A 17,890-nucleotide genomic window follows, 5' to 3' on the forward strand; every position below is an offset into this window, starting at 1 on the left:
TCTTTCTTTCTTTCTTTCTTTCTTTCTTTTCTTTCTTTCCTTTCTTCCTTCCTTCCTTTTCTTTCTTTCAAAAGATTTTATTTATTTATTTGAGAGAGAGAGCATGGGGGGGAGGGGCAGAGGGAGAGGGAGAAGCAGGCTCCCAGCTGAGCAGAAAGCCTGACGCAGGGCTCGATCCCAGGACCCTGGGATCATGACCTGAGCCGAAGGCAGACGCTGAACCACCCAGGCGCCCCTTCATCACAGTAACTTTCAAGGCTTTATAGACTTTGACCATATCATCTTTTTGGCTTCATCTTTTACACTGAAGAACAAAGCAGTCCAGCTCTCAGGCAAGTCCTTTACCTGGGTGCTGACTTTACTTACCTTTCTATATAGTACTGAGGTATTTTTCTCTGGGGGAATGTCATACAACTGCCAGGTTTGGGTATAGCCTGGGGAGAATCCTATTTCGGGCTTAGCTCCCAAAGCAGTTTCTGAAAGCATTTTGGAATTTTCTGAACACACGTGGTCCTGCACGGCCGTTAGCAAACAAACATTTTTGCAAAGACCCCCCAAGATCCCCTTTTGGGCTGTAAACAGGCTGGATGGAGTCCATTTTATTTTATCATTTGGATGCTGTGCTCCTAAATGCATTAACTGAGGCTTGCCCCTGTTATAGCTGCAATGTGCATTTTCTTGCTAACTCATAAGCGTGCCCTGCGGTCATCCACCATTTGTCTGCCCTCTGTCTCCAGACCCTTCATTTCATCTGCAGGCCTGGAAGCATCTGAGCATTTGCTCCTTCAGATGATCTATGGACATTGAAACTAAGCCTGGGAGCACCAGTGATCCTTGGGGATCCCCAGTGTTTATAATTCTTCATCCAGCAAAGTACCTGTTTATCCTATCTTTTGTTTCCTGTCTCTAAGGACAGTTCCAATCCGTGGCGATTTCTCTGCACATTCTGGAGCAACTTAAAATTGTGAGTGACCCTTGGGGTGGAACTTTCTCAGAAGGAATTTTGAAAGTCTAAACATAATTCATCCCTGGGTTTCTCCCTCGTCTCCAGGCCTGTTTCTACCTCCTCCAAGAATGCTAATAGATTCCTCCGGTTTCATGTTCTCTTTTCAGAAAGTGTGTTGTGCTCGGTCCAGTTAATTGGGACTTCCAAATGTGCTTGGTGATATTACTTCTTAGTATATAGTCCATAGAGTGGCTATTAAGAGTGACCCTTCCTAGATGGGGGGGCTCCCTTTGTGGGCAGGGGGTCCCAGAGTGTATGCCCTTGGGTGTAGGTCCAGTGCGGAAGATCAGTGCCCATTCTGCCCACCAGGACATGGTCGCCATCTTTAATTACCCCTGCTCCCTTCCCTCTAGATGGGGGGGGGGCTAGGGGGCTATAGAATTTCCCTGACCTGTTTGTTTCCATGATGATTGAGGAGAGGGCCTCTCCCTTCTTCTCTTCTTCCAAAGCATTTGTGAGTCTTGTCCTTACTCTGGCACGAAGGACCCCTTCCTTGTAGACTTCAGAAAGCCTTTGGCCTATCTTGTTTTCTCAGCTCTTGCCGCGTAGGTTTCCTTTGTCCTGTGTATACACTGTTCCTTCCCTCACCATGAGGGATGCTTATTTTTAGTAATTAAAACGTGGAGATTTTATTCCAATATTTTAATGGTGTTTTGAAACACAGAGTCCCCTGGCATTCCAATAGCTCTCTTTAGAAACTGAAGATGTATCCCACTTTTTCTTTGAATTCTTTCATATGGATTTAAGACACATTAGCAGATTTTATTTGCTCTTGGGGATGGCTTTAAATGTATGTGATCAGACCAGTAACATTGTTTTGTCCTCACAGAAGACAGATTCTTCCTATTTATTTATTGTGTTTCTGTTTTACTCATTCAATGAGTGCTCACCGAGTACTAGGGTACTCACTCTGAGTGGGGGCTTTGGGGGTGCTCAGAAGGGCAGCAGTCAGTCCTGGCCCCCTCCTGGCAGCCCAGGGGAGCAGTCAGATGTGGAGACAAATGATTTCCACACCACGTGCTCAGTATTCTGAGATGGGTGTTCATGTGGAGTCTCGGGAGCCCCGCGTTTACTCCCCTTGGTCGTTACCGCAAATCAACTTGGGACTCTACAAAACTGGTTAGTCTGTCAGAGTTGGGGTGCGGTGGGGAGTCTCGTCAGTAACTTCTTTAACAAACGGGACCATTGATGGTGAAGACTGGTGACATCTACATTCCATCAGCCTCATGGTCTGGAACACGTTCCATCAAATTTTCACCTGTTGGGACACTACATCAGACTGCCCCCTGGGTTAACATTCCTGCTCATGAGTCTGCTTTCAGGAGCAGAGGCTGGAGACTTTCAGAGCCTGGTGAACTGGCTGGGCTTGGTACATCAGTATGGAGTGCCCCCCCCCCCCCCCCCCCCCGTAGAACCTCCCAGAAACATACCCCTGATGGTAGGCAGGGACATTTTCACTGTGCTGGGAAGATATAAAAGGGATTTTGTAAAAAAAAAAAAAAAGAAAATCCTAGAAGGACAATTTTCTTTTTTGAAGTGTTCCATGATTCATTGCATATAACACCCAGTGCTCCATGCAATACATGCCCTCCTTAATACCCATCACCGGGCTAACCCATCCACCCCCCAAAACCCTCAGTTTGTTTCCCAGAGTCCATATAGAAGGACAATTTTCTGGGCTTTCCATGTCCTTCAGTCCAGCATCAAATTTATCTTAAAAAATTGAAACAGTAATATATGCACATGTTAAAAAAATCACTTCCTGTCAAGTGAGATTAGGTGACTCTCCCTGGAGGCAATAACTATTAACAGTTTCATGTGTATCTTTCTAGATATTTCCATGGGCATATAAGCACATATAAAAAAGCAATCAATCTAGCTTGTTAGCTATCATTTCACCCAAAATGATTAGCAACCTTCTGACTGCTCCCTCCCAGTAGGTATTTCCCATTTTAGTTTTGCTCTCAGTTAAATATTCCCGTGAACTCTTCCATCATGGAAGGGGCTAAGCAGTCAGAGAAGAACTGAGCTCACCAGCGAAAGGGGATTTGCAGATGTATGGACAGACAGACTTCACCCTTTGCTCTAACTGGACTTCATTCCCGTTTAAAGATGCTGATTCTGTCCCCTCTCGTTCGGAAGCTAGACAGCTCACAGGTACCCCCACTAACACTGCAGAAGGTGGGTAACCTGCCCGAGGTCACCTGGCTGGCTTGGTGGCAGAGCGGGGCTTGGGTGACTCCCAGCTGTCACGCCACCTCTGATGAGCTCCCCAACTCCTTCTCAGGCACAGAGATGTCAGAGCTCCCCTCTGTCTCTACTAATCCTACTTCACCTTATGTGCTCATCCTCTTGCCCAGACTCCCTCTGTGTTCCCCCTGCCTACTCAGGCTGGGTTGGAGCCCTCCTGATCACCTGCTAACACTTTCTGGGGTCACATGTCCATGGTATTTGGAGCTGAGCACCTCCTCCCGCCTTTTCTCACCTCTCCTTCTTGACTTCTGAGTTTCACAGTAAACTCTTGGAGGCGCCAACACTTTTTCTTTTGATGCTTCTCGCCTCTCTCCCTCCGGGGATGGCAAACTAGTATATAATTGGAAGTTTCATATATGAAAGTCTTCCCTCCCCTCACTTTCCTCTTGAGCCTCAGGACTGTGATGCTGGAGCAGACCTACCATCTGGTCTACAGCTTGCAAATTCTTCTGCCTACAAAGCCAGTATGAAAAAGATAGCATTTGTGCTGTGCTTAGCTGTCAGTGTGGAAACTGAGACTTTCTAGACATTGCAGTGCATCTGGGGGGAGAGAGAGAGAGACCTAGGATTTGGGGCGGCTCTGCCTCGAGCTGGGAGGCCCTTTGTGGTCTGTCCTGTCTCTGGACCCTCAGCTTTGCAATCTGCAGAATCATGGCCTGGCTGTCCCTGGAGGGGTCTGCCAGCTCCGTGCTCTAGTGTCTCTAGGGATCCTATAACTAACTGGCCTTGCCCGCACTTGACTCCAAGGAGCCATTCTGGGGCCTCATCTGTAATATGTCTGGGTTCCCCAAGTAAAAATGTGGCCGAGCAAGTAGGAAATGTTATTTGAAGAGTGACTTTTTTATGTTTGAGTGTCACCATGAAATTCTTCAGCAGTAATCCCCAGCAATACCCCTGTATGCCTGAAACCATGCCTCAAAAACACTGAGTAACCTCTTGTTTTTTTTTAAAGATTTATTTCATTTGAGAGAGAGAGAGCAAATGGCGGGAGGGGCAGAGGGAGAGAATCTTAAGCAGACTCCCCACTGAGCACAGAGCCCCACATGGGGCTCAATCCCACAACGCTGAGATCATGACCTGAGCTGGAACCAAGAGTCGGATGCTTAACTGACTGAGCCACCCAGGCACCCCAGTAACCTCTTGTTTTAAAGAAACTTTTGGGTACCCATACCAAGACACACCAGGTTCCTGTAATGGAGAACAGACCACCCAGTGTTTACTTCTCCCCATTCCAGTAAGTACTGGGGAGAAGAACCAGCTTGAAACCATTTATCCACCAAATGGCAACTGTTTGAACTGACAGTGAGCCTGTCTCTCTCTCTCAACCGGCAGAAGGCTGGAGGATTTGGATTAATGAACAATTTGGTGCCAAGCACAAATACCATAGACATTTAGCAATAGAAACAGATAACCAAGTTATTCATCAAATTCAAAACTGTTTAGAATGGCTAATGCAAAGCTGAAATAAAGAAGATCGCTGGCTGATGGGAGGTGGGGAAAAGAGCCAATGCAGAAACACGAACAAATGTGTCCCTTTACGTGACATCCTCCTCCTCCAGCACTGTTTTCTTTTACATTTGTTGGAGGCTTCACTTTGATATGAGAGAGTCAACACCGCTTGCCAGCTGAGGATGTGCGGTCTGAACACTGGCTCCTTAAATCTCAGTGATCTCATCTGTAAAGTGGGGATATACTCTAGCTCCCTCCAAGGGTTATTGCGGAGATTAGATGTGTTAACACAATATAGACCACTGAAAACAGATGCTTGGCATAGAGTGAGTGTTGGTAAGTAGCTGACAATATTAGTTTTATATCATGGACAAGAACCCTTGTTTGGCTTTGATCAGAGTGTCTATTGTGCACCCGATTCTGCTAGAGCCTTTGTCTGTGTGGGAACTCAGGGGAGATCTGCAGAATTCCCCAAGGATGCCAGGATATCCTTGACTCCTGGGTGGGTTCTAAGTGCATTACCAGTGACATTCAAGTTCTGTTGAGCAACCACAATACAGCAGAGTTTCCCCACATAACTGTCGAGTTGTCTTGTCTGTATCATGGGACAACTGTCTTCATTTCATAAATGAGGACACTGAAACTCTGGAAGATTAAGTGGCTTGTCCAAGGTCACTAAGAAGATCAGAGTAGGAAGAGCCTCAGACCCAGGCCTTGGGATGCCAAGTTCAGTGTTTTCCTCCCCAAACTTCAGCTGCTTCCCAGCTTTTTCACCTGGGTTTTACTTTTTTCTGTTAGTCCAATAATACACTCCATTTGTATAATAGTGGGTTATGTGTTAGAAATGAGAATATGGGGGTGGGGCGCCTGGCCGGCTCGGCTGGCAGAGCATGTGACTCTTGATCTCAGGGTTGTGAGTTCAAGCCTCACGTTGGGACTGGAGCCTACCTTAAAAACCAAAAAAGAAGAAATGAGAATATGTTTAGAGATATGCTGCTTTTCAGAAATAAACACAAATTTAAACATGTTTTAAGAAAAGAACAACTTCCTTGAACAATCTCCCCCAGCCCCTTATAAACTTAGGAAGTCGAAGTAGTTATAGAATTCCTTTTCTTTCTTTAGGAGACTAAATGGTATTTTTAGGTCAAGTTTTCATAGAGTGTTTACTTGGATGTAGCCTCTGAATGACAAGGTAAATATTACACAACAAGATGTTTAGGTAAACCTATCTAGAGTATCAATTCATTGCAGTCCCTTCAGACCATAAGCCATCCAGACACTGTCTCAAATTCTAAGCCAGGTGGGCTTCTGCCCCTAGAGATTGGTCACTGACCTGGAAAGGGAAGGCTTGGGTGCCATCTTGGCTTGGGTTTCCTTTGTCCTCATTGACTCTTGGCCCAGGCTCAAGGGAAGCAATACATTTCTAACCAGGCCTGAGGTCTGGAGCTTCTGCCAGTAGCATCCATTTACTCATAAAGAAATCAGACACTTGGGAGTTTAGGCATCTCAACAGAGAGAGGAAAAAAAAAAAAAAAGCAAGCTAAAACCCTCACAGCCAAGAAAATGGTGGCATCTGGCTTTTCCTTACCATATGCTCTTGAGATACTTAAAGATACAAAGCCCAGTGTGCTTCTGGATAGTAAGGTAAGCATTTTGAAATCAGTCTTCTGAAATGTGAATATCAGACTGTTTTAGCTGCACCGAAGGGTGTGAGACAACATAAATGAATGTCCCATGAATCCCTTGTTCTGGTGCAAAATGAGCTGTCAAACTTAGCAGGGAGGGGTTACTAGCAAGTCTAGACCTGTGAGGGGGTGCCGTCGTGAACCTCATAGCGTCTACAGGTAAGCCTGGTCTCTAAGCTCTACATTTCTCGTTGCTCTGCCTCTCTTGCTTAAATGGAAGCCCATCTGCGAAAATGCGGTGGTGTTAAAAAATCTATTTATTATTTATACTCTACCTCTTTCCATGCTGGATATTAAATTAAATGTAAATGAAAGCGTATTATACACCCAAATTTCCAAACAAACATTAATTCTTATTGTTTCCAAAGTACCAGTTCTTTTGAGGAAACCCTACAGTGTTTACGATTCTGTGAATGAGATATGCATTTACACGTGTTCTTCTGTTAGGAATCTGTCAAATTAAGTGGAGCCCAGGGTGCCGGGTGGCAAGCCACAGTTCAAGGGCGAACCAGGGGAAACTGAAATAGAGAAATTTATTATTCACAGATCCTAGAGGAAGAGCAGGGCATACCTCGAGGGGCCAGGTGGGGCGGGGTCGGTGGAGGGTGCAGAGAGAGGCAGGACCAGGACTTAAGCCTTTATTAGGGGGCATGGGTAGAGCGTTTGCGGGTTTCTGTGCTAAGTCCAGATTGGTCCATTCAAACCAAAAGAGTGGGCTTTTGGTGAGCCCCACGGGGGTCTTTTCTAAGGGGTGCATCAGGGCACAGCCCTGGGAGGTGGGGGAGACTTTATCACAGAGGCCGTTGGGGAAGTCATTAGGACTTACATCTGCTTGGGACTCTGTGGCTGCTGTCTAGGGCATGCACTTGCTCGGGGGAGGGGAGGTTATGATCAATCTAAGACCCCCCCACCCCAACAGGCTATGTGGCCAAACAAAATGGTTGCAGAGGCAGCAATGCCATAGAATAGCTTCAACTCTCAGCAGTCCAAGGGATATATTCTTATGAGAGCAGTCTGTTCTCCAGGATGCCAGGGTCAGAAGCTGAAAATGCACACTGGCAGCGAATTTCAAAGTCACTTTTGTCCAGCAGATGATTTCTGAGCAAGCCTCTTGGGGAGCCAAGTAATGTGGCATCCCAGCCGGCGGTAACCAGAAACATCTTATGATCACAAAAGAGGATCAGGCTTTGATAGAGGGGAGAAAACTTTGTGGAAGCACCTGGAACAACGGGGTATCCTGGTTTTTAAGTAGCTAACCAGCTGGGAAGAGACACACCGTGGCACAGATGAATGAAATATATACAAGACTAACAGGACGCTGAACTCTGAAGTTGAGTGTGTGCATTGTGGCCACCAAGGCTTATAACACGAATGTTTAGGATGCCATAATGGTGAGTTTTGGTGTGTTCGTGTGTTTCCACCTAAGCTCGTTTCAAAAAGTCATCGATCAAGAGAAAAGTCCTCAGAGCTCCTAAAGAGGATGAAAAATGTTTGTGTCCATCTTCAGAAGAACAGTGTATGAAGAATAAAGGGATGATACTGAGGCTCTTATTGAGGACTTGGCCAGAATATCTCAGTTCACAAGGTCAGAAGAGCTAAGCATTATCAGGAAACAGGACAAACTGTTGCTATCAGCCAGGCAAGCTGCTGCAAAGACCTTGAGTAGGAGAGTCCCCAAAGATGGAAAAAGAAAACATAAGTAACAGCCATGAAGGATGGTAACCACTAAACAATGCCTCACAGATACAAATCAATAAGTTTTAGGGCATTTTTAGTCATCTGCTGATCTCTGCTCTGCCTTGTGGAGGCCACAGAATCTATAGGAACTGGCCTTAATTTACTAGATAGCTGACAGAATATTTGTTTTCAAGTTTTTGCCAGATTTTTCAGACTCTGGCAAATCTAGTATCTTGATTCCAGAAAGTTCCTCATCTTGTAGTGTTGCTTTAAACAAACAACTGAAAAACCAGAAGTAAACTCAACCAGTCGCTTTGTTATTTTTTCCTGCATAAACAGTGTTTGCTACACTTTAATTCTTCACCGTAGGAATCTGGATACAATAATTTTATAAGTCAAGTAAGTACAGAGGGCATTTTTATATTCATCAAGTAGCAGTGACTTGAAATTTTTTAAGTGAGGCTATAAAAGATATTTGCATTTACTTTGTTACAAAATTTCTGCCCAAGTTTCAAAATGTCTTCTTACCGCCCTTAGAATTAGAAAAAGTTTCACCCATCAGCAGGCATTCTTGCCTCCTGACCCCTAGACTCTAATACGATGCTGCGTTTTCTATTCATAGGGTCACACCTGGTTAAGAAACTGGGCATCCTTTCAAAAGATGTTTATTTGTCGCCAAGGAAACTGACTTCTGCCTGACCTTGGATGCATGCACACTTGGGTAAGGCAGTCCTAGTTTTTCCACTGCCCTGTTCATTGCTCCTTCATAGCTCTGTTTTGTGAAAAGAAGGGAGGCTGACATTGAACTATCATTCGGTCAAAATAAGAAAAACAGGAGTCTGTCCTTTGAATGGGGCTGGATACCAGACAGGTGGGAGAGCCTGGAGCCTCCCTTCTTCAGGGTAAATTTATGTTAAGTCTGGACCTCAGTTTCTTTAGAGAAATGGAAATGCCAGCACCTTTTCTGGTGAGTATCAGGGAAGCGGTGGCTTGAAAGACTTCCTGTCCCAATGTCAGGGATGCTCAGTACCTATTCGTTTTATTTTGCATCTCCTCATCTAAGAATTCCTGTATTTGGCCCCACGTGGGGAGGCTGAAGGGCCAAGTCAAGGGTCCTATAAAATAGGAGCTTCTCCCAGCTCTGTTCTGTGTTACTACGCACACTGGGGGACCAGTGGTCATGCCTTGTAAGGGGTTTCTTAGCAAAGGTCAGAGAAGCCCTCCTTGAATAAGAGGCCAGGTTACTGCAAGACCCTTTTGGTCACAAATCTGGTTATTAAATAAACACCTGCAAAGGAAGAGACAGCATGGGGGAGGCAGACACGCCCCTGCGCCCCCCATTCCACATGTCTATTTGGAATGTAAGTACCGGTCTGTCACCTGGGAGGGAAAAGGTAGGAGCAGAGCTATTGTGAAAAGGGATCTGGGACCTCCCTCCCCAGCACCACAGGAAAGAGGATTTCAAGGTGGCAAGGGTCTTCACCATTAAGGGCACCACCATGCTGCTCTCCAAGGAACCAAGGTATCCTTTAGAATAGGGAGAACTCAGCTCATTGCTAATATCATCCGGCCTGGAAGGTGGCAGCAAAAACCAGCCACAGAGAATGTGGAGCCCGCCTGGATGTGTGGGTGCCCCACCCAGAGCCTTTGTCCGCCGGGCTTGTCACCCAGCAAAGTCAGCCCCGTCGTTCACTGGAGATCATAGCCCTTATAAAGGGGGCTTGCTTGTTACCTGCTGTGGTTGTGGAACATCAGGAAACTCTTTGTTGTGTTTAAAAAAATACCATTTTGGTATACTCTCCCGTCCCTGCGCAGATCGGCAGGAGGCCCTTTCCCACTTGTCCTTCAGCTCTCCTTCCCGGCCAATCTCTTTCCTAGGGGTCATGGCTCAAAATCTGCCTGAAAAATCCCCTCTCTATGATGCATTGGAGAAGACAGCAGTCTCTGTCCCCCCCCCCCCCCCCCCGCAATAGATGTTCGAATGACGGGCATCCACTTATTGGCAGGTAACATTGTATGTTTTTGCTGGTGGACCCTAAAGCCAGATGGGAGGTGACGGATCTCCTCGAGGTGACAGCCTGCCCTGCAGTACAACCTGTAATTCTGTCCCTTGAGCTTGGCGTGCTGAACTGGGGGTGTCGGGACGCTCCAGCTCAGCCCGACTATAGATACACGCATAACTACTCTTCCCAGGAGGGCTCATCCCGCCTCTCTCTACCTGGCGCTGGAGTCTCCTTCGAGAACACCCAACTTCGTTGCCTAAAAGGAACGCGCAGCTTGCCATCTCCGCTAGATGGCGCGATTTCCCCTGCTCCGTCCGCGAGACGCCCGATTTATAAAATAAATACAATCCAACGCCTTCCGAAACCACACCACATAATAGCAACTCGCAGCCTCCCATTAAAAATCGCAATCTGGGGGAATTGATTCTGCCTCCGAGCAAATCTAATGCAATTACATTAACAGGATGCAATCAAGAACTGCAACCGAGCGTCCCTTACCCCCCGTCGGCCCTCCCCCTAAATACACCTGTACCCCTGCTTCAGCTAGTTCCCTGGCATGAGCCACGGCTCCAGCCGGGCGCGGAATCGTCTCTGTGCCCCACCCGCCGGGCCCACCCGTCCACTTAGGAACGCCGGGGCCACTCGGGAGTCCGGCCCCTTAGCAGTGAACCCAAGTCCCGCACCTTCCTGCGCGCTGGTGCTCCCAGTTCAAAGGACCGCTCGGACCCGAGCCCGCACGGGCAGCACCGACGCCCCCGGGGGCAGGCGCTTGTCCCGCGGCTCTGCAGCTGGCCTAGGCAGCCAGGCTTGGAGCGGAAGGAGGGGACCCGGGTGAGTCGCGCCAATGGGGGTTCACGGCGGGACAGCCCTCTTCCCGGCTCCGTCCCAGGCTGCGCGGGCTGCCCGGTGCGGCTGCCCGCGAGGGAGAAAGGGAGCTCCCAGCCCGCACACAGTGGAAGAGACGCTCGCCGGGTCTGTCCAAGCACGCGCGCTGCCGGCTGCCCGGGAGAGCATTTTAGGAAAAAAAGAGCAAATACTAAACCACAAAAACTTTACTGCTGCCAAGAGCTAAAGCGATCGAGGCGCAGCAAAGCTCCAAATCTGGGCAAGACCGGAGCAAGATGAGACGCGGGGATGGGGAGGACCAGAGCAGTGCCGTGGCCCCCGCAAGTGCGGGTGGCGTCTCGGGGATGTCAGAGCCGGGTCCGCCCCGCTCCCGGCCCGCGCTTACCTTGGCGGCTGCATGAGCCCCTGCGGCCCGCGGGGGGTGGCGCTGGCGGGGCTGCGGGCGGAGAGGGGATGCCGGGGCTCCGCTCGTCGGCCCCGGGGCAAGGTGGGAGGGGCTCGGCAGGCGCTGGTCCCCGCCGCCCCGGCCGGCTCAGCAGCGGCCCGGGGCACGCCGCCTGCTCCCGGGCTGCATGCCCGCGAGCGCCTGGAGGAGCCGGCCCGGGAGCCCACGGCTAGTGCTTCCCCAGCCCAGCGGCTCGGGCGGCGCAGCCCGCGCTCGGGAGACAACTGCGAAGTCGGGCTGCTCGGGCCAGCCCCCTCCCTCGCCCGGCCCCCGCCCGCCGCCGCGGAGCGCGTCGCAAGGTTCGTTTGCGCGCTAGGGGAGGGGGCGGGCCAGGCGCCCCGGGCGCGGGCGGGGGGCGAGCGCGGGCGGGGCTGGCGGGGAGGGGACGCGAGAGGAGGTGGGGGAGCGGGCTCGGATGGCCCCGCCCCGCCGCGGCCGCACCCTTCGGCACCCGCACCGGTTGATTGGGGGGTTGGGGGGCGCTGGGTGCGCACGCGGTAAAGTCAGGACTTGCCGAAATGCACCCGTAAGGGGGGCGCGGGCCGCAAGTGCGGCGACCCTCGAGGCGCCTCCAACTTTCCAAATTTCCCGCTGGGATGCAGGGGAGGGCACGTTTTCCACCTTCAGTTCTGTGCTGGTCAACGGGGGAGTTACTCTGAGGTGTCTGGAATAGACAGTCAACATCCAGAAGGAACGCTTCTGCTCTCTGCGGAGACGCACCTTTGTTCTATTGAGATGTTAGTGTTGTTTAAGATTTTTCTTTAAAAAAATTGATACGCATGTATTAAATGCGTAATACACGAATACGTTCTTGTGTACAATTCTACACAACTCAGGCGTATCTAGAATAAAAAGAAGACCGTGTCACATCCCCTCCCCATTGCAGCAGCTCCCCAGAGGTAACCTCGGGTCAGAGTGTGATCCTCTGCGGTTCTTTCCAGTCCTTGCTTTTACATGCGAGCGCACAGACTGCAAGTGGATTCTCACGGGCTTTTCAAAAGAATGTTTGACCACGCAGCACAGGCATACACTGGCGAGGACAGCGGTAAATCCCCGGAGGCTTCCAGTGTCCAGGGAGAGACCCTTGCTGTGCAACAGCAAAGAGCCCCCCAATCGCCATGTGCAAATCTGAAACCCCAGCTGGGGCATGAAGTCAGCCTAAACACACAGCTCACGCCCAAATTAGCATTGCACGGTTAGAGAGATTTGCCAGTGCTCTTTAGACAGGGTTATGACCTTCCCGTTCTTACTGAAAACAAACTGTCTTGGATTTTGTATGATGAGAACTTAGCTTTGCAAAATGAAAAGGTATCATCCACATTAAAACACGATCGTTATTTATGCTTGTGGTCTTGAGGGATGTGGTTTTAACTCAATATTCTGCGTTTTATTGGCCAAATGTATTGAGATAATCTATGGTGGGGATGTAAATAAAATCCATGTGATTTAGCAAGAAGGGATTAGATATTGGAATGGCCGGTTTCTATAATCAGCTCTGACCTTGGGCAAGACATTTTGCTCTGCTGGGCCTCAGTTTCTTTAGGTATAAATACAGGAGTTATACTGTGTGTGTGTGTGTGTGTGTGTGTGTGTGTGTCCAGACCTACTAGTCGGTGAATAACTAATCTCTCCCCACATTCATATTTCAGTTCAACTCCAATATCTCTTCTTTAGGGAATGGCTCTCCCAGCACCCCATGCTTTTCCTGACAAGCCCTGATCTCACTTCGCAGTTATGTATTCCTTGGGCTGACCTTTCCATAAGTGTAGGTCTCTCCCACCAGACTATAAGCACCATGAGGGCAGGTCCTCATTGGATCCCCAGTATCTGGCACATAATAGGCCTGCTACAAGGATCTCTGAATGACTATCACCCAGATGGTGGATCTCTTACTGCTCTTCCAAATCGCTTGGCGTTGGCAAAAGATCTGTTAAGTGGAAACATCTTGTTTGAAAATGAAGCCTTTGGAAAGCACCCAGCAGGGTTTTCCCATCTTGGGGGACCAACAGCTCACTGTCTCGAGAAAGGACAGACAATTCTTAGCTCAAGCACAGGCTGTGGAGACAGCCAACAGTTACTTGATGAGCATAGGCTCCCATGGAGAAGACAATGAATATTAATGCTACTCATTAAGTACTTGATTAAGTTGGAACCATGCATAGGTAGTTGCAATACACACATGAGTGCTCAGAGTTAAATGAGGCCGTGGGGTATGTTTAGGGTGCAAATTAACAAACGTACATGCTTTCAACCAACAATCTAAAAACATTCCTAATAGAAAGCTCCAGGGAATGCTTGTCTTTCTTTACTGCAGAGGTCCTGAATTCCTTAAAAATAGGAACAGGAAATAGGCTAACCTGGGTTCAAGTGTTAAAAAAAAAAAGTAAGGCCATGAAGAAACAAGGGGTGGGGGAAGTGAATGTCTAACGCAGTGCAAGAGTCATGTCTGTATTAGTTTCTCTCTTGTCTCACGTGCAGAGTTGCCAAGGGAGAGGTTAAAATCTGGTCTCGCATTTGTATAGGAAAATGGGGGAGCTGGGGCTCCCACCCTGTCTTGGCCACTGTTTCCTTCTCTCTCTCTCTCTCTGTTTTGGCTCAGGGATATGTGCAGTGGCTGGATCCCCCTCCATGCCCCTTCTGGAAGCCCTGACTTTATGGGGAGAGCTTTCGCCTGCAGAGAAGGGTGCAGTGTCAGTGGGGCTGCTGGGCTCGAGCCGGGTGGAAGGAGGCCCTGCGCCCAGCGCAGGGAAAGCAGGTGCAACCAAGGTGTGGGGCAATTTGCTGTCTTGGCTGCTTCAAATGAGGGGTGGCGCCTGTGGGCCGAGCGGGCACCCTCAGAAGGTGGATTCCTGGTGAAACTGATGGAGGAAGTCTTCCCAGCTGGCAAAATAACGTGAAGCGAATTGACAGGACTCTTCACTCAGGGCTGGCATTGGGGGCTGTCCCTTTGGATGAGGGGTCACCCCGTTATGGGTTCCTGAGTAAACACGGGTTCAAAAGTAAAAGGGCAGCTTAAAGGAGAAGCAGGTCAGAAGCTCTCATGGGGGAGGGACTGACTGTCCCACACTTGGCCTCGGTGAGATGCCAGGAGGGAATGGATGCCGGAGACTTGTTTGTTTTGTACAGACTGGAAGAAGCTGCGCAGGCTGGACGCCTCCCAGAGGCACTGTCTGCTCTTATAAATCCAGCGCGCTTGGTGTCAAGAAGCTCTCCACAGCTGGTGTTGTGCTCGACCCTGCGGCAGGAGTTTACTTAAGGAGCACAGCCTCTACCCTTCAGACACTTGCAGTCCAGTGGGAGAAAGACAAGAAGGGCAAGAAGGTCTCCATGGCTGCAGGATGTGTGGCGGGGTTGTCTGCCTGAGCAGCTCCGTCTGATCTCCCTGCCCATCTCATTTTAGTAAAACCAGTGCTTCTGCAAGTGCGGCTTGAAGGCCCGTCTCCCCACCTTCCCTTCCAACCAGACCGTGCTCAGAAGCCCTCATGGACACTTAGGAGTTGACGCTGCAAGGTAGAGGGAAACAAGAGACGGAAGGAAAGTAAGTGCAAATGCAAGGTCCAGTGGGATTTAGAAGTTAGGTGTATTGCTCGTTGGAAGGATTGGGAAAGTCTTTATGGAAGAGGTCTCCCTTGAGATGGTCTCTGATAGATGGATTTGAGTTTAGTGTGTGGGTGAATGGGAAGGAGGGTGAGTATTCCAGGCGGAGGAATCACATGAAAAAGACCATGGAGATGGCAAAAGGTGGGTAAGTTGAATAAGGAGTGATTAAATCTAGTTGGAATGTGGGTACTGGGGAGAGATGTGATAGAGAAGGGAGTTGAGGGTCATATCGTGGAGAACCTTGGTTGCAGAATGAGCAATAGGGAGCCATCGAAGGTTATTGAGCAGAAGAATGTTGCAGATAAAGCTGCACTTTTGGTAGGTCAATGGAAGATGGTCTGGAGAAATAGGAGGTGGGAGACCAGCAAAAGACCCTTATAATCTTGGTACGATGTTATCGAGAGCATGACTCAAGATGCTGAGTGTACAGGGAAGTAGGGGCTGATGGAAGACCCAGATGCTTCACTGGGAGATGGAGGGGTATCAAAGTATCAGAGGGAGTAAGTGCTCATTACAGAGACTGGGAAGTCATGAGGAGAAGCTTGGAAGGAGTAGGGGTGCATGGCCATCAGACCAACCGTCATGGTCTCAGCATGGGAGGGAGCCTCAAAACTATACTGAGAACATTACTTGATTTTCCGTATTTGATATTACGGATATGTGTTGAAGCTAAAAACCCAGGGCCTGTGCCCATCATAAAAAAAGAAGACCTAATGAATTCACTGTTGCTTTTTATAGCCTTCTTTCCTATAGGCCAGTCGTTTGCTTTCTAACGGTAAGGACCATAATCAAGGCAAATGAAGGGTTTTTTTTTGTTTCATTTTTGGTTTTGCCCTTTTTTTCTTTGCTAAAAAAGTGAATTATCAGCCTCAGAAATAGAAAGCCAATAAGGCAGTCCTTCACTGTTATTCATGAATTTGGACAACAGAAGAAGGCGACTGGGACACAGACTTTTCCATGAGGCCTTGACTGTGCTTTGCTGGCTGGTTTAGCCATGAGAACAGCTGGAAGGCTTGGGCAGCCACGGGTGCAGGAGAAGAGCGGGGATGTGGTCAGCGAGCATATCCACCCGCCCCACAACAGCACCCACAGAAGCCTGTCCTTGACAGTTTAGAAACCTTGAGGCCAGCGGGCATGCCGCATTCCTTCCTGGAGACTTGGCAAAGAGGACAGGCTTGCTGACTTCTTTATCTCGAGGCAGGATCGACTTGGGTTTTGTTTTGCAGTCACTGACTCAGTGCCAAGCCTGCCAGAACATTCTCTATGTGCTATAGATGCTCCCTCAGTCCTCATAACACTCTATGAGGTGGGTGCTTTTATAGGGAACTGAGGTTCAAAGAAGTTACTATGTGAGTTGAAGAGCCCATAGTAGAGCCAGGATTGGAATCCACATCCATCTGAATCCCAAACCGGTGCATTTCCCACTACTAAGCATGGCCCCCCCCCCCTTTCCTTACTGTCCTTTCCCCACCTTTCCTGATGGGCTTATGCCGGAAACACCTACACTTGCCACTCTGGGGAACAAACGTGTACCCCATGTTCTGCAGCCAAATTGTCACCTCCAGCCAAATGCATCCAGTGTCCACAGAGCAAGCTCTACCAGCAGATTGGTTTCGTAGTGGGCTCTGGAGGGCTTTGTCAGGCTTGTGAGCCACGGAGAAGTGCAGGGAGATACTGGGTTCATTTCAGTATTCAGTGGAACTTACTAGGAAGTAACTTAGTCACACCTATTTCTGTGGATCTTAACGTTGGTCTTTAAATTTGGACCCTCTGGGAAGAAGCTCACAGGCTGATAGAAATAAATTCTCATCATGATCAACTAGGGTTTTTGGCTTGCTCCCTGACTAACCCACCACATTTTTGAAAAGTAAAATGATTTATTAACATACGGAAGCCAGATCCCGTGTTCCCCAGAAGCTGGCCTCTCTGGAACAAACCCAATTCAATAATAATAATAATAATAATAATAATAATAATAATAAATTGATCTTTTCCCAGCAGATTTAACATTAGATTGCATGATTTTTATTTTTTTATATATTTTTTATTTTTTTAGATTGCATGATTTTTAAGTTTTGCTTTATCAATTGTTAAGCATTTATTAAGAAAGAATGTAATACTTCAAATATTTTTATAAATAATGGTATGTAAAAAAATTTCTCATGCATGGAGATGGAGGTCTTGCTGATTTTGGTTTCCAACTTAAACTGCATTCTATTTTTTATTTTTATTTTTATTTTTTAAAAGATTTATTTATTTTATTTTATTTTATTTTATTTTTTTTTAAAGATTTTATTTATTTATTTAAGACAGAGAGAATGAGAGAGAGAGAGCACATGAGAGGGGGGAGGGTCAGAGGGTGAAGCAGGCTCCCTGCCGAGCAGGGAGCCCGATGCGGGACTCGATCCAGGGACTCCAGGATCATGACCTGAGCCGAAGGCAGTCGCTTAACCAACTGAGCCACCCAGGCGCCCATAAAAGATTTATTTATTTTAGAGAGAGAAGAGAGTGTGCGCAAACAGGAGTGAGAGGAAGACAGAGGGAGAGAATCTCAAGCAGACTCCCCACTGAGCCTGGAGCCCAATGTGGGGCTTGATCTCACGACCCTGAGATCACGGCCTGAGCCAAAATCAAGAGTCAGACACCCAACTGACTGAGCTACGCGGGTGCCCCTAAACTGGGTTTTGAAGGTACTCCTAGGAGAGCATGAGGCATTGACTCTAGTCCACAGACTAGACAAGTTCAGCTATGGACAGGAGTGGGGAGACTCAAGGATCTACACATCGTCTGGAGGTACTGTTTGAGGGGCTCAATTAGTGTTTAACAACAGAGGCCACTGGTATTTAAAATATATGGCTCGTGTCGAGGTGATGTATCAGTTAACGAAAGGCTGAACCGCTGTACAAAGAGACCTGACAATAGTATG

At 48.4% G+C, this 17,890-nt stretch overlaps 1 protein-coding gene across 1 annotated transcript in view; it reads right to left on the reverse strand.

The window, feature by feature from the left end:
* Positions 1–11,387, reverse strand: part of RGMA (repulsive guidance molecule BMP co-receptor a) — a 42,945-nt gene extending 31,558 nt beyond the window's left edge. The window contains exon 1 of the mRNA XM_032391896.1: positions 11,305–11,387. Coding sequence (XP_032247787.1) covers positions 11,305–11,318 — 14 coding nt within the window. The 5' untranslated portion in view covers positions 11,319–11,387. The remainder of the gene's footprint in view (positions 1–11,304) is intronic.
* Positions 11,388–17,890: the final 6,503 nt, after the last annotated feature.

Source organism: Phoca vitulina, unplaced genomic scaffold (genome assembly GCF_004348235.1).
Source record: "Phoca vitulina isolate PV1807 unplaced genomic scaffold, GSC_HSeal_1.0 scaffold65, whole genome shotgun sequence".
Classification (NCBI taxonomy): domain Eukaryota; kingdom Metazoa; phylum Chordata; class Mammalia; order Carnivora; family Phocidae; genus Phoca; species Phoca vitulina.